The 15,909-nt window shown below is 32.6% G+C and overlaps 1 protein-coding gene across 3 annotated transcripts in view; it reads left to right on the forward strand.

The window, feature by feature from the left end:
- Positions 1-14,780, forward strand: part of LOC126810726 (myocardin-related transcription factor B) — a 79,808-nt gene extending 65,028 nt beyond the window's left edge. For all 3 annotated transcript variants that reach the window (XM_050535942.2, XM_050535941.2, XM_050535943.2), the window contains 6 exons: positions 2,240-2,315; positions 3,874-4,068; positions 4,502-6,563; positions 6,719-6,869; positions 7,090-7,192; positions 7,349-14,780. In XM_050535942.2, the coding sequence (XP_050391899.1) occupies positions 2,240-2,315; positions 3,874-4,068; positions 4,502-6,563; positions 6,719-6,869; positions 7,090-7,192; positions 7,349-8,148 (3,387 nt within the window). In that variant the 3' untranslated portion in view covers positions 8,149-14,780. The remainder of the gene's footprint in view (positions 1-2,239; positions 2,316-3,873; positions 4,069-4,501; positions 6,564-6,718; positions 6,870-7,089; positions 7,193-7,348) is intronic.
- Positions 14,781-15,909: the final 1,129 nt, after the last annotated feature.

The raw sequence follows: 15,909 nt of genomic DNA on the forward strand, positions 1-15,909 counted from the left end.
AGACAAAGCAAAGTGGGTTATTCGACTGGTTTGAGAGTACCTATAACTCTTTCATAACAACTGGACTATACCTTTGGCATTTATTCTTGTGGAAAAACATTGACCTTTTAACAAAATACAATTTTAATGCCATCTTCAGATACTCATTGACGATATTTTTAAGTTTCTTGTGTATATGATAAAAACATTAAACATACATTATGCAAGAGCTAAATCTGTCTATTGAAGGTTTTTCTTTAGGCCTGAAATGTTATCTAAATTATTAATTAGACATTAATTAACCTATCCAGGCCATAATCAACTCTAGATGGCAGCGCTAGCCTGCGATCTTTAGTGGATTGCGAGCCAATTTACTGCATAACTTTCCTTCCCGATTTAACGATTAAATGGATAATCGAGACTATGCTGTTTATGTACCGACTTTAGTAATGATGACCGAGGCTAGGGGGAAATTTCAGTCGCTTAGTTCTCAGTTCATAGTGGATTAATTTGAATGAAATTTTCAGCAAATTACCTTTACATTATCTAGTTTTTAACTATTATAGTGAGAACTGCCAACTCGTTACCGAATCTCCCATAATGTATCTTTAGAAGAAAAGTTTTGTTTTTGTACAAATGGGTGATTCACAATTTCAAAAATACATCCAAACTTAATTACAATTATTTGTTATTTTATTGGAATTTATTGATTTCTGTTTTGATTAAAAATAATGTGATATTATGATACGATTTTATTTATAGCGATAATTTCTATTTATGGTGATCCCTTCTGTATTCCATTAACACTTCTGTTCAGAAAGAAAACTTAATCTACATAATTCTTATCCCTAAAGTAAATTGTGTTTTTAACAGGTTTTGCTAAGCATTCATTGCGGTTTAAATCATGTCGGATTATTTTTATAGCAGTTTTAATGTTGACAACTGAAAATCATAAATAGAACTTGATCCTGTTATGAACCCACATACTTCTGTTTATAGAATAAAATATTATTTTTAAGACTTAAAGAGGCATTATTAAAGAGCTAAATCTGCCTATTGCAGGTCTTTCTTTATGCCTTCAATGTTATATAAAATATTAATTAGACATTGATTAACTTGCCAAGACCATAATCAACTCTCGATGCCATCGGAAACTCTAGATTTTAAACAGAGTTTATTGCGCGACACATGGCCAAACAAGCTGGAGCCGGCGATTTAAACCAATTTTTATAGAGGGCCAAGAAAAACCTTCTCAATGACGGGTAGAGAGTTAGGTTTTATTTGCCCCACCTTTGCGTTTTAAACCAGTTTAACTTGTGCATATAGATTATCACCATCTTTCACCAAGTCCTGGTCTTAGTTCTGGTACTATAATATCTGAAGCTAACAAATATCTGGTATTATAGGATGTTATTCTGTAAGGTCAATTAGTGTAAATCTTGTAGATATATTAATTATATTCTGATGGCAGCACTAAATTCTTCTGGCTGCTATAAATTATCAGTTGCACAACAGTCTAGACCAACAACAGGGAAGACATTGCATTAGTGATCAGTTCTGCTGATATCCATACTTACATAAAAACTTTAACAGAATATAGACATTAAAAAATTGTTGTGGATCAAAACGCTACCTCCCTCCCTGGGGTTAGAGAAAAGAAGTTGTTAATTAAGGAACAGATCATCTGGCTTATTCGTTTGATTTGAATGAAAAGTTGGAGATTAATAAAGTTGTTATATATCTTAAATATCTGCTGTTATTTTGGCTAGACTTTAGGATCAGTCCACCAATGAGATTGTCACATACAGTATCATGTTGGGTAAGGTGTAGTCAAGGCTGGAAATAAGACACTTGTCACCAATAATATCAGGCACAAATTCAGGCTTTGTCAGGCATATTTCTTCTGGTGTCTATGCTTTTCTCTTTGACAAAGATGTGTCGTCCATCTGTGTTTTCGTTAATATTTTTAATATGTATCCAGCACAAAGTTAAAAATGTCCTGTAAACTTTCTTAATCTCCAATATTTTGTCATATGCAATCAAAATTGTTTCTTTCAAGGTCTGGATATATTAGAAAAAATTTTCAGCCTTATTCTGTAATCACTCAGTTATTTTCTGCTTTGGCATTCTCTCCTACACACTTATACCTCTTTGTTATTGCTGTTTTATCATTCAATTTACTACCTAGCACTATCATGTGTTTACATGTAATCTATCAATAAACTAACACTGAGGGTGGATTTCTTCTTTGTAATTTCAGGCTGGTGATCTTTTAAGAAGAAAAATACAACAAAGACCAGATAGACAATCATTAGTACAGCAACATATTTTAGAAGGTAAATTTTAAGAAAAATAAAAACGTTGCAGAAATTTGATATACAAAGGCAATTTCAGCTAAAATATATCCACATTAAAGCATATTTCCATTGGTAGTAACACATGGAATATCTATATAAATGTACTTAAATCTGTTTACAAGTTTAAAAATTTGACAACAGTGTTATTTTCTAGTGTTGTTTTTTTTTTTAAATGTGCAAAATAATTAAATTATTTTTGCTAAATGGTAAATGTTAATGGCTTTGAAATATTTTTAAAAATATTTAAAAGTTAATAATAAGACTAATACTTTACAGATATATAAACTTGTAAAATATCAGTGATCATAAGTTAGCCTGATGCTTCTGCTTTCTAACTTAATCATCTATGAATATTAAAAAAATTACTGTTGGCAGACATAAAGAGGTTTAGTAGACATTATCACAGTATCACACTGTTTTTATTGTAAAGTTAATTGAAACACATAATTGTCTCTTTTTTATTCTCTTTCTTAACATTTTAATAAACAAAATACTACTTTATCACAAAATGATATTTTGCACTTTATTTATGGAATTCGAAAAAACAATTAATACCTGTTAGGCACTTAATATTAGCACCAATAAGTCCTTTATGACCTGGACAGAAGTGGTTAATTATTCAAAGAGCAATGTCTGCATGATAAACAGAGTTTTATATGACATTTATTTGGCAATGGGCATAAAATGCAATTAGATAATGAAAGAATTAAAAACCGAGATGAAATCGAGTTTAACGTCCTTCTTTTCTGCTCAGCCTGTGCTAATGACGGGCGCATGCCATGCAGTGTGATATACGGCCTACTCTTTATTTTGAATTCCACTGTCAAGGATTTTGTATTTGTTTGAAACTTTGCACACTTATTCCTTATACCCTAAGGATCCCCCCTATTGTTTGTGGTGCATGCCCAACCCCCAGGGGCAGAGCCATGCCCATTCTCTCTTTGTGTATCTGTGTGTTGCCTACAGACTGCAATTCTTAAAGGATCGTCTCGAAAACTTTTCATACTTATTCCTTATACCCTAAGGATGATTGCTATTATTTGGTGCATGCCCGACCCCCTGGGACAGAACCATGTCCAATTTTTGTGTCTGTGAGTTGCCTACATGCCAGACATTTTGACATACCTATTCTTTGTACCCTAAGGATGATCCCTATTGTTTTTGGTGAATGCCCGACCCCCCAGGGGCAGAGCCACATCCATTTATTCTTTGTGTGTCTGTGTGTTACCTACAGACCCCAATTCTTAATGGATCGTCTTGGAACTTGGTATATGTATTACTTATAGCCTAAGGATGGCAACTATCGATTTTGCTGCATGTCCCAACCCCCAGGTGCAGAGCCATGTCCAAGTATTGTGTTAGTCATCTATAGGCTGCAATTCTGAATGGATCATCTTGGAACTTTGCATGTTTATTCCTTATACAGTAAATACAGCAATTATTTATTTTGGTGCATGCCCAGACCCCCTGGAATGTGGATGTATATTGCAGCGGTACCGATGCTCTTGTTTAATCATGTTATTATCGTGTATTTCAGATACCACAATAGCACCATCACTACAAGAACGCCAGAGACTTTTGAAGAAATCAAAACTTAGTGATGAGTTGAATGAAAAGATAGCCCATCGACCTGGGCCACTGGATTTAATAAAAGGAAATATTCTGCAGACGGATAAAATGATAGTTGATGCCATAAAAGGTAATGGCCCAGAGACAAATGATGTGTGTTATGGTTAGTTGAAATTTTATCCTTCACTATTCATCACTTTTTAATAAATCTGTTTGATTGAAAGATATATTTCTTTGGCAGTCAAGATTCTAAGTACACATACTTCAACTCTTCAAGCGAAATTCAACCTTGTACATAATAAGGCAGTCAGTGAATAAGAGCTATGCGACGATAGCAGCTACTAAAATAGTTGTGGACATTCTGTAATAATTCACGTAATATATAGTGGGCTTACTATGCACTGCTGTGTGTCTTGTGGATTAGAAGAAGAAAATACCTAAAGATTTGATCTTGCATTTAAAAGATGCTTTGGTCATTGGAATTTGAGAAATGTATAAGAATATGTAACGATCGTGATATTTTAGTCTCAAAATCTTTCAAGTTTAAGGTTCTACAAAGAATATACTTTTAAATTTTTTTATTTTTTTTTCTGTAGATGGATCAATAAATGGATCTATTGGTTTTGATGATGTTGAGGGTTCTGATGAAGATGACCAGTCACGTCATTTTAACTTTGATAATGATACTAGTGGTGCTCCGTCACCACAAGATGACTCCAGTATGTCAGAAATGGGAAGTCCACTTTCTGTTACCTTACCACCTATTTTGGGGATGCCTTCATTTCTCCAACAAACAAGTCCAGTAGCGATGCCTCAAGTGTGTAAAAGTCCACAACTTGGTTCACCGCCAATCATCCCACAAACAAGCAATGTTTTGACAAAATCAAATAGTGGCAGTTCCAACAACAACAATAACAACAATAAATCACGACCAAAGAAGTCCAAGCCAAAAACGATGCCAAAGGCAAAAATAATTAAATTCCATGAATACAAGGGTCCACCTAACATTGTCAAAACACAAAATACATCAGATAAAGATTCAGAGACACCATATCACGTAATGCTTCAACAACAACAGTTATTTTTACAATGGCAACTGGAGTTTCAGCAGAAAAATAACTATCTGATTGCTCCTAATGAGCCAGAAGATACTCTGATACCAATAGCACCACAACCTGCTCCAGGAACAAGTGTGGTGGTAGCTTCATCCACATCACCTCTACCAGTCACAGCACAAGCTGTACAAGCTCCAACAGTTGTACAAACATCTACCCCAACATCCATAACAACATCAGTTCCTCAGCAAATAATACAAACAGTTCAGCAGAGATGTGTTACCCCACAGATACCTGTACCTACCATGATGCCTAGTAAATCACCATCACCACAACCAGTTCAACACCCACCACCACCACCAACTCCCCCAGTAGCAATCAAAACTCCCAAAATATATGGGAATCTGGAGGATTTAAAAGTTGCTGATCTGAAAGTGGAACTGAAGAAGAGAAATCTGCCAGTATCTGGTTCTAAACCTCAACTTATTCAAAGATTGAGTCCGTATCATGAAACAGGAGCTAAATCTCCAGCCCATACAGTTATTACTACAGTACCATCTCCAGCATCTAGTATTGGTTCTGTGGAACCTATAGGTTCTCCACCTGTGGCTAAGATTGCACCGATTGCAAAGATAATCAGTGTTCCTCCCCCAAGGGTGAAAGAAGAACCAATGTCAAGGAATAATACACCCCCAACTTCTCCAATATTGATGGACAGTAATCCTCTATCACCTGACATGATGGAGGTCACCTTGCCAACAAGCATCTCTCTGCCAACTCAAGCTAAACTTCAGATCAGTCCAAACCCCACTCCAGTACCTACAGCTCCACAAACAACTGCTATCACAATGACTAATGAAAGCATTGTGCCAACATCAGTCGTAAAATCAGAAGCAATTCCCATGGATATTGATCAAGCTCCAACCCTGGAATCAAATAGCTTGAACACAGCATTGATTAATCAACAACTTCAGCTACAGATGCAACAATTTAAGCAACTGATACAACAAACTCAACAGCAACCCCAGCTTAGTCAGGAGGATTTGGTCAGACAACAACAGTCACAGATAGAGGAATTGCAGAGACAACTTCAGGAATCTCAGATGAAGTTGAAACTTCAGGCACTGCAACAGCAACAACTTCAGTTACAACAACAGAATCAAATGTTACAACAGAGTAATATCATGCAACAGCAGCCCAACACCTCACAATCTACTCTGATCAACAACCAGTCTAATATGATCACTTCTCAACCTCCATTAGTAAATGCAATACAGATTAATCTGAGACCAGAAGCTAAAATGTCCCAGATTCAAAATCAGCAGCCCAAGCAGATTCAGATTCCTGCAAGTTTGTTACAACAGACATCAGTCCAGAATAATAATCAAGGTGTCCCTGCTGTTATTGTAACAAGTAATGACGAAGTTGTTAAACAGAATAAATCAAATCTAGCTGAATATCTGAAACTACAGACTTTACAAAACGTGAATAAGCAGGATATATCTATAGCAGCCCCGGTTAATAATCAACCGTACATATTTACTACTGCCAATACCAACTCCAAATCTGTTCCAAATCAACTACCAATCAATGGTATTCACAGGTTAGTACAATCAAGACTCATTAGTGTAGTATTATCTTATTTTCTTGAAAATTTTACATGTTATAAAATTTTAGTGCCACTAAACATTAGATTCTATCTCATTGTATTTCTTGAAGGAGACAATTTATATATTCTGTTGTTTTGGGTTTTTTCAGAACCACTTCATTACCAGCAACAGTAATGGAAGGTCAGAAGGTAATAGAGAGAACTCAGTCGAATCCTTACTTCTCAGTGCACCTGAAGGAACCACCAAAGTATGATGAAGCTATCCGTAGTAAACAACAAGCTCAACATGTGAAAGATGAGGTAAGTAAGAAAAGATGCTTGAATAACTATATTTTTCAGAAATATTTTTATTTATTTATTGTTAAGGTATATTTTATAACGAGCAACATTGTCAAGCAAATGCAGTGTCATTGATAATGCAAAGAGTAGAAACCACTGTTATCCTTTTTCTATCCAGGTTTAGCATTATTTTCGTCAGGTTGTTTTTTTTTACAAGATATTTTGTTTTAATCCATTTTAGTCACTCCCAATTGTTCAGCCAAGTAGTCCACAATTATCACTAGCAAATCTTAGTAAGAGTCAGGCTATGGATGATGTATTAGAAATCCTGATACGACATGGAGGTGAGTTAATACAATATTTTAGTAAAACACTTTGTAATATGCTGAAAAAAATAACAAATGTCTCAATTTCTTAGACAATTATGGCCGGTTACTGACAAAGAAACCAGTAGATTCTTCATTGTTTCACGCCTATTTAAAATTGTTTTGTATTTTCAGATCTTCCTCCAAATGCTGCTGAAGAAGCCTTACCAACTCCAAAAACTACACAAGCTCAGCCTATTCCTTCTGTTAGTCCAGTTGCTATCTCAAGTTCAACATCTGCTCCTTTAAGTCTAGAATCTATATTATCTTCTAGTGGTATTAACCTGTCGACACATACAACGTTACCTATGTCTTCATCTTCAGTACATCTACCAAGCTCATCATCTACTATAACAACATCTTCATCTAATCCTCTTTTTTCCATTAATCCAACAACAGATACTAAACCTCTGCGAATGGATTCACCACCGCCACCCACTGTATCTATGCCTTTAACAGACACTGGAAATGAACTCTTAGATTTATCAGAAATGTTGGATGCTGGTATGGATTGGACAAACGAGTCGGCGTTCAGTGGTTTAGACTTTTTTGCAGCAAATGTAGTAGAACAACTGAACACCCCGAATGTGAACAAATCATTCTTGTATGTGCCACCTGCCAGTGAACAAAAAGCTGGTGGTAGTGTTCATGGTTCAGAGCCAGATCTTGCCTCCCTCGGCCTTGCCGATCCGGATGCAGCAAATAACATGCAAATAGACGTTTCCGAATGGTTAGATGTTATTATGCCCAGTACCGGTTTGACTCCTCTAACAACTAACGCACCTGTGTCTTTCTCATCCGACCCCATATTAACCCCCAAAACCCAACAAGAAGTGCTGGAATTATTCAATTTTGATGAAAGTGACTTTAATACCTCAATTGATCCATCATGTGGGTTAAATTGGGAGAAATTAACCGAACCTGGTACAAGTTAAAATTAGTTGTAGTAGAAAGGTGATGTATATGTAGAAACAAGGTATCCCTTCTGCGCTTACTGCTGTACCGTTGGTTAGCCTAGTGATATATGTGATTTATTTTTGGAGTGAACATTATAATGACATTATTATTATCATTAATGGACCAAGTGCCTATATTTGGAGACTGAAGTGCTGAAATCAGTTTAATAGAATTGTGATGTGTGAAGAAAAGACTCAGTGATGTTATCTATAATGAAAATCTGGATAAACAAGTCAAGAAAATGGAGAGCGAAACAATGTTCTTGATGTTTTTATTTTGATTATTAGATTATATTGACACAGTGAAAGTGACATTTAGTAATATAAAAACATATTATGTTGTTCCCTCCACTCCAATTTTATTCAGTTTTCTCAAAAAATTCTAACTGAAAAGCACAGTAAATACAAGAAATTTCAAAAGAGACAAACTGTTAAGATGTAACATGGAATATCAAAATGCAAAAAAAAAATGATATATTTTTTAATATTCATTTACAAACAATCTGACAATTTCTACAAGAAAAACACATTTCTCAACCTGTTTAAAAACTTAAAAAATAACAAAAAAGATGTGAGATTTCTAGTTTGCCAGTTTGATGTATGTGCTTCGTATAACTAATGTCCTGGTGTGTGTTCTCCTTTAACATTAGCTGGTTTGACTGCACTGTGTTTATACATATTATATATAATGGGTCCATCAATCGGATTGTTTTCAACTTTGAGGTATTGTGTACCTTAGATCAAATTCACTAGTTTCAGATCAGTTCATTAATAAAATCATTGATTTTCATAAAATTAACTCATCAAGTACTACATGTATGTACTCTACATGTCAATAGTATATTTGCCTCGGCCTAAAGCAATTTGATGCATTCCATAAAAAAAATGTGCAATGACTCTTCCCTTGCTTTGAACAAAGTCAAGATAATTTCAGTTCTTTTCACAAAGTGGTAATACCAGGGTCTACATGTTTGGGGACCATTCATTAATCCAAGGGATGTCTGCACAATGCATGTAATCTCAATTTAATAAATGGCAAAAATAAGAAATCATTTGCACACTCTAGTTAACACCATATAGTGTCTTTTTTATGTATAACACAGGCATAATCTTTCCAGCATACTTCATTAACATTTAAATTATTTGTCAATTTCTATCCATTCCTTGAATTATAATTTCCCTATTAATTTAAAAGAACACCAAAGCTATAGCTTACAAATTATGTGTTGGGGGATATAAGACAATTAGTTGGTATTACCATTTTGTACTTATCATTGTGTGATATCAAATAAATCTTTGTTACTAAATCATTGGAAGTTTAGATTCAGGTTGATTAGTTTCTTGTAAGCTTAGCACACTAAAGGCTGATTTCTTAACATGTTTAAATACATAATTAACTTATGTAATGTTAATGTTTTAGGGTCTTCAGATGAAAAATTGCATAAAAATGTAAGCTTAGCACTATATGCCGATTTCTTAAGATGCCTAAATACATAATTAACATGTATTAAATGTTAATATTTTTGTGTCTTCAGAAGAAAAATTGCATAGAAATTTTGTCCTAAATTTATATGATAGTATAAGAATTGATATCACATTATATTGTTATATATTGTCTATAGGTATTATAAAAGCCTAATCATAACATATTGAAGCATACCCAATCATTTTAATACAATGATCTTCCTGTAAATCCTCTGCTACTTATATAGCTTCTAATATTAGTGCTTTGGTTTTTGTAGTCGTGTTTTGTGTCATTCCTTCCTTCTGTGATAAAAGTTAAATAAACAATATGAACACTATTTAGTTTATGGTCAAATTGACTTCAAAATTTACCAGTGAACTAAATAATAATGGTAAAGAAATATCATGGGAGAAATTCCTGTATTGATAGTAGTTTATGGTATATCCACACTGTAGCAATGGGCGTCCTCGCTGAAGGAATTCCAACCAGGTGTCGCTAGTAAAAACTCAGTTCCACGTGACCTTATCGATGGTAAGAGAACCGTATTGGTATTAAATTCCATATTAACGACAAAAACTAACGTTTGTCAACACATGAGTTCGTAATAAATGTACAGGAAAACTGTGCTATAAGGTAAACAATGAGGTCACGTGGGATCGCCTCGCCAATAAATTATGTCCCTTTATCTCTATCGAGGACGCCCATTGATGTAAATTAAAGTTTAAAAAATCTTAAAATAAATAGAGATAGAAACTTGTAGATGAAAGTTATTAAGGCGAGTAAAGATTAAGGATTAATTTAAGTGAATTATAAGCCAATTTGTTATTTTATGGCTCAGCTAACATGTATTAAGATTAAGTACTCTTAAGCCTAGCCATAGCATATTGTATATTATATGTTTAGTAAATGGTAAAGAATACCCATTCAATCTTTGAAGATCTATATTATACATACATCATATATAAGTTAATAAGACCAACTGACTACCGGTACTAGTCTTTCTGATAATGTACATGTTTGTACACCATCTTTCTAAACTCGATGAAGTTACAAGATTGTCATATATGGTAGACATCTTGTTAACTGTGGTGATGTGGATAAAATAATAATTGGCGTTTGTGTGGACCAAAAAGAAATATTTATGTTTGTATAATAGTAATAGAGAAGAAGCAGCCATTTTCAGTCGTGAAATAATGTGTGATCATATCAAGTCTGCTGATTGTTGTATGTTTACTTAATATAACATAAGCTAAACAAATGCCATCATGGACTGTATGCAGGTTCTTGCATATTACTGTTATAATGGTGATTTGTGGCCTGTTGATGTAATTTTTTCTACTGAACTTTTTATTTATTATCAGGTGTGCAGTTATTTCATATGTTTGTTAAGATTATTATAATATATAATTTAATACAGAGAGTTTGAATTTTTTTTGTATATTGATTAATATATTTGCATGCTATTTATGTTCAGTGTGTGGTTAATATTGTCATTTGTTTTTATTTAACTTAAAATATTATCAGTGATTTTGTTTATTTTTGTTTCCATGACAACCAATGAGATCAAATAGTTCACCAGCATCATTTAAATAATATATGATTTACTGTATTCAAAGGATCAGCACACTTTAAAATATTCACAAAATTTGACTATCTTTGTTCTTGTCTCTTTGGCATTATAACTCTGTCAAATTTGTCAGTTGTAGCTAAGAAAAAACAGAACTGAAAAGTGGCCCCATTTTACATGTACTATGGGTGTTAATTTGAACAAATACAGTAGTTCATTTCTGTTTTAGTCGGCAGTTTCATTTAGTGAATCAGGTGCAACGATCTGCATAGAATATGGTATATGATTCATAATTATAATTTAAGGAAGTACAAGATAAAGACATTAATGTACAAGATAATATTTTGTTAAATCTGCAATCTGTTCAAATTACATGATTCTAATTAAGTTCTACCAGGTAAATCCACACCCTGGTTGTTAACCTTGCATCATGTTTTCATTATGAATCATACGTTAGTGCCATTTAAATAACATATCATTTCTTTTTCGCACACTATAACAAATAATATGTAACTTCAAGATGTTCATAGTTGGAATTTGTAGTGGGGTTAGAAAAATAAAAATTCAAAGAAAGCTTTTTGGGGAATATTGGGTGGCCCCCGTCCATTTATAGTATTACCATTTACTCTTTAATTTAATTGTCAGGAATTTGTTTTGTAGCACAAAACTCATATAAAATATGCAACTAATCTGTTCTGCTACTTTCATCACTCTGTGATCGCAAAATGCGAACAATAATGAAAGCCAGTAACAAATAAAAGTGAGGTATAAATTTTTAATTTAGGGGAATTAGATATGACCATTTATAATTTTCTTAGAATTCTAAAAATAAACATTAGTTTAGAATTAAAAACTATATAAATTTTATGATGCCAAGATGTTTTAAATATATATTATATATAGGTTTATCACATCTTTCTGTAATTTGTATAATCTGTTCTAGAAATTGTATTAAGTGAATATGTGAAAAATGAAGGTGGTTATCAGTTGTATATGTCTGGAAAAAGGAGAAAAAAGATATATATTGAATTAAATTTTTTGATATTTGTTATAAATATCTTTATAAATCTGATAAGTAGTAAAGGAAAGGATGTAATGTTGAATTATTGATGGTTAGAGGACCATGAGTTTACAACAAACTGTCAATAAATCAGGCTAAGAGAGAAAGGCGTCTATATTGTATATGTTGTATATATATATATTTGCACTTGTTAATAGTATACATGTACTAATAAATAATTTGCTGCTTGAAATAATTCTACTTATTTGTATTTATATCAGAATATGGGAGTTCAACTAATATATAAAAAAATTATAACATGCAAAATACAAGCATAATACACATTTATTATCTTACTAATCTTATTATTGCTATATTCACCTCTTTATCCTTGCCATCATGTTATCCGGCTTATAAGATTTTAAATCAATAATTACCCTTTTCATTTAAATATTCTATTTAAATATTCTGTATTTCAAATTTTAAAAAAAGAAACCAGCTGATTTTGACTAGATTTATTTTATTATAATATTTTGGATTTCAAATTTAAAATCGAAAACGCCACTTTCACTAGATTTATTTTGTGTCCACCCCTTCCAGCTAGATTAAGATGATATAATTTATAGAGTGTCTTTATTTAAGTAGTAGCCGACTAGAAACTATATTGTATATTTATTTTGTAATGTCTTAGGATAATATAATGTTAAAGAATTAATTTATTTATCTATCTGAATATAAGAATTCCTAATATACAGTGAGTACAGTGTATATGTAATTATATTGTTATGTTATATCAAAAGTGTCTTCCATTGTTCTCTACCAAGAGACACTATTAAATAGTTAAATAGTTAAAAAGTTACTGGTTTTATTTAGATGTAGCCTACATTTACAGATGACATTTAATGTGTACATAATATTTAGAGACCACTATACATGTAGAAGAATTAAAGATTGTAAGAAGGCTTATATACATACATTCTAACTAAGCTCCAGTTATCAAAAATAACATCTTTTAAATGACGGCAAATATAGGCTCAATGATCTAGGCATTACCAAATTTATTGATTATGTTAATGAAAATGTAAAGGTACTATACCACGAAAATTTAGTCCTATATACCAATATCAAACATTCCACACTAGATCTAACTTGATATGGTTTGAATCTCTGACAGAAATAGACTAGAACTGGACAGATTTGAAATGATAAATTTATTGCAATTGCTTTGGCTTAAGTTCTAATGTGTAAACAATAGTCTGCATTTCAATTATTTGTTCCCTTTTCATTATCTATGTTTACTCATCACTGATATGTCCATCTTATATGACCAGTCAGGAAAATATACATATATATAAATTAACTACATGCTATTTGAATCAACCTTCAAGGACTGCAGTTAAACAAATCTGTCCTGCAACTAAACTGAGGCACAATGAAGAACTGGATTTAATCAAATTTGATTGAAAATATATATATAAATATACACAGTATCTGTTAATGATATTAACATTTGAATTTCATGTATATCATATTCAAAATTAAATCTAGCACTTCTTATCATCTTAATGTGTATTTTAAAGTTTTTATGTAAAAGCTATGGTTGAAACCTGAACTCTATTTCTGATCATCATTCAAATATTATCAAAATATTTTCAAATATTTAAATACACTTAGGCAACACCTAATCAAATTGTTGTTTCCTTAAATGCTCTTTATATAAGAAATATTATATATTATATAAAATATTAAAGATAAATGTTGAGCAACTGTTTATATCTCATGACAAGTGTTAAGTCAGAAATATATCTAGATGAAAATGTTAGATAAATGGTCTTTTTATGCAAGGGAAGTTAATTAAAATATTTATATCTGTAAAATTATAAACTCTTAACTCAAGGTTTATTGCCAGTTGATTCAGATTTAAAAAGTCTAGCTGTATATAAAATTTTATGAATTATGCTCATATGCCAATCTTATTACTGCTCCTGTGCATTATGAATATTTGGTACCATTGTGGTGCTGTTGATAATCAACAAATCTCTTGTAAACTCAGTATTCATGTATGGTGTATTATTCTGTAGTAGAAATTGTATTACAAAAGCATTACATTATGCCTCCTTGTAATCAAAATAATTGTTATATTATGAAATTGTTATCTACCATTTACGTCACTAGATAATCATGTCACCCGTCACGTCACGGCTCATTAACATCATTGGCACATTGATAAATAGCTCATCCATTCAAGTTCAAAATCTTTCAATATTCAGCCAAATATTGTATGCAAGAAGTTACTTTCTCAGGAAATTGTCCTTCTTAGCTGCAAAGTGCATATTATAGTGCGGCCTTTAATCATGTTGGGTGTTTAGAGCTCATAGGCATATACTAAACTCTTTAATGGCTATGTTCATGAAGACAATGCTGGATATTAGAAGACTCATTAGCCTGTTTTGAATGATCTGTTTCAATATATGTGTGATTGTATATAGGTTTCATGAGACTTTTGCCCTGTATATGCATACAGTGATTCTGTCTAGATCTTTAACTGAAATAAACAAAAAAAATGCTTGAAACAAAAATGTGTTGATGTGTTTTATGTTATTTAATAAACAATTTGGGGGAGTACTATCAATATAAACATAGGGAATGCCATGACTTGTGAATTACTTGGGTTCTTTTAAGTTTTCATACTCCATTGCAATGTATGATCCAAAAGCACTCAAACCTCCTTCTTGTAAATACCTGGAACATGGTTCTTCAGAACTTAAATGTTATGTAGAGACTTCGTTTTTATGACATACATTGGAATGGTCCCCCCCCCCCCCTTGTCAGTGATGTAGTTCAGAGGGATTGTCAAGGAACAGTGCTAGTCATTTGTATGCGACAAAACTTAGGTACCTTATGACACATTGCATAGCATAAGGATTCTGCAATGCACAGTTTTAGCCTACAAACAAAGGTACCAAGAATTATTATACTTCAGACACAAATTGGGAAGGCACCTTATTTTTATGTTATGTCACTAGATCTATTTTGGGTGAAGAAAACATTGGGGTCTTCAAAGTAAAATTTCTTATGAATTACAGTGTAGATTGCTGCAAAACACAAAAACTTAGGTACCTTATGACACACTGCATAACGTATGGAATCTGCAATGCACAACTTTAGCCTCAACAAATTATTACTATATTTCAGACACAAATTGTGGAGGCACCTTATTTTTATGTTATGTCACTAGATCTATTTTGGGTGAAGAAAACATTGGGGACTTCAAAGTCAAATTTCTTATGAATTACGGTGTAGATTGCTGCATAACGACAAAAACTTAGGTACCTTATGACACACTGCATAACGTATGGAATCTGCAATGCACAACTTTAGCCTCAACAATTTATTACTATATTTCAGACACAAATTGTGGAGGCACCTTATTTTTGGGGACTTCAAAGTCAAATTTCTTATGAATTACGGTGTAGATTGCTGGAAAACTCATTCTTTAGCTAGGGATATGTCTTCAAGCCAAATATTTCATGAGCCTCACATAATCAATTATCAATAGCAAATGAGGTAAAAAAAACCTAGTATTACCAGCTTAAGCTAGAATTAATTTAGACACCAGATAGTACGCCATTTCAACCTCTAAATTACTTTGTTTTAATCTTGTCTGAAGGTCACTACCAAAGAATTTCGATTGTTGGTGAACTTGCA

Source organism: Patella vulgata, chromosome 2, assembly GCF_932274485.2.
Source record: "Patella vulgata chromosome 2, xgPatVulg1.2, whole genome shotgun sequence".
NCBI lineage: Eukaryota > Metazoa > Mollusca > Gastropoda > Patellidae > Patella > Patella vulgata.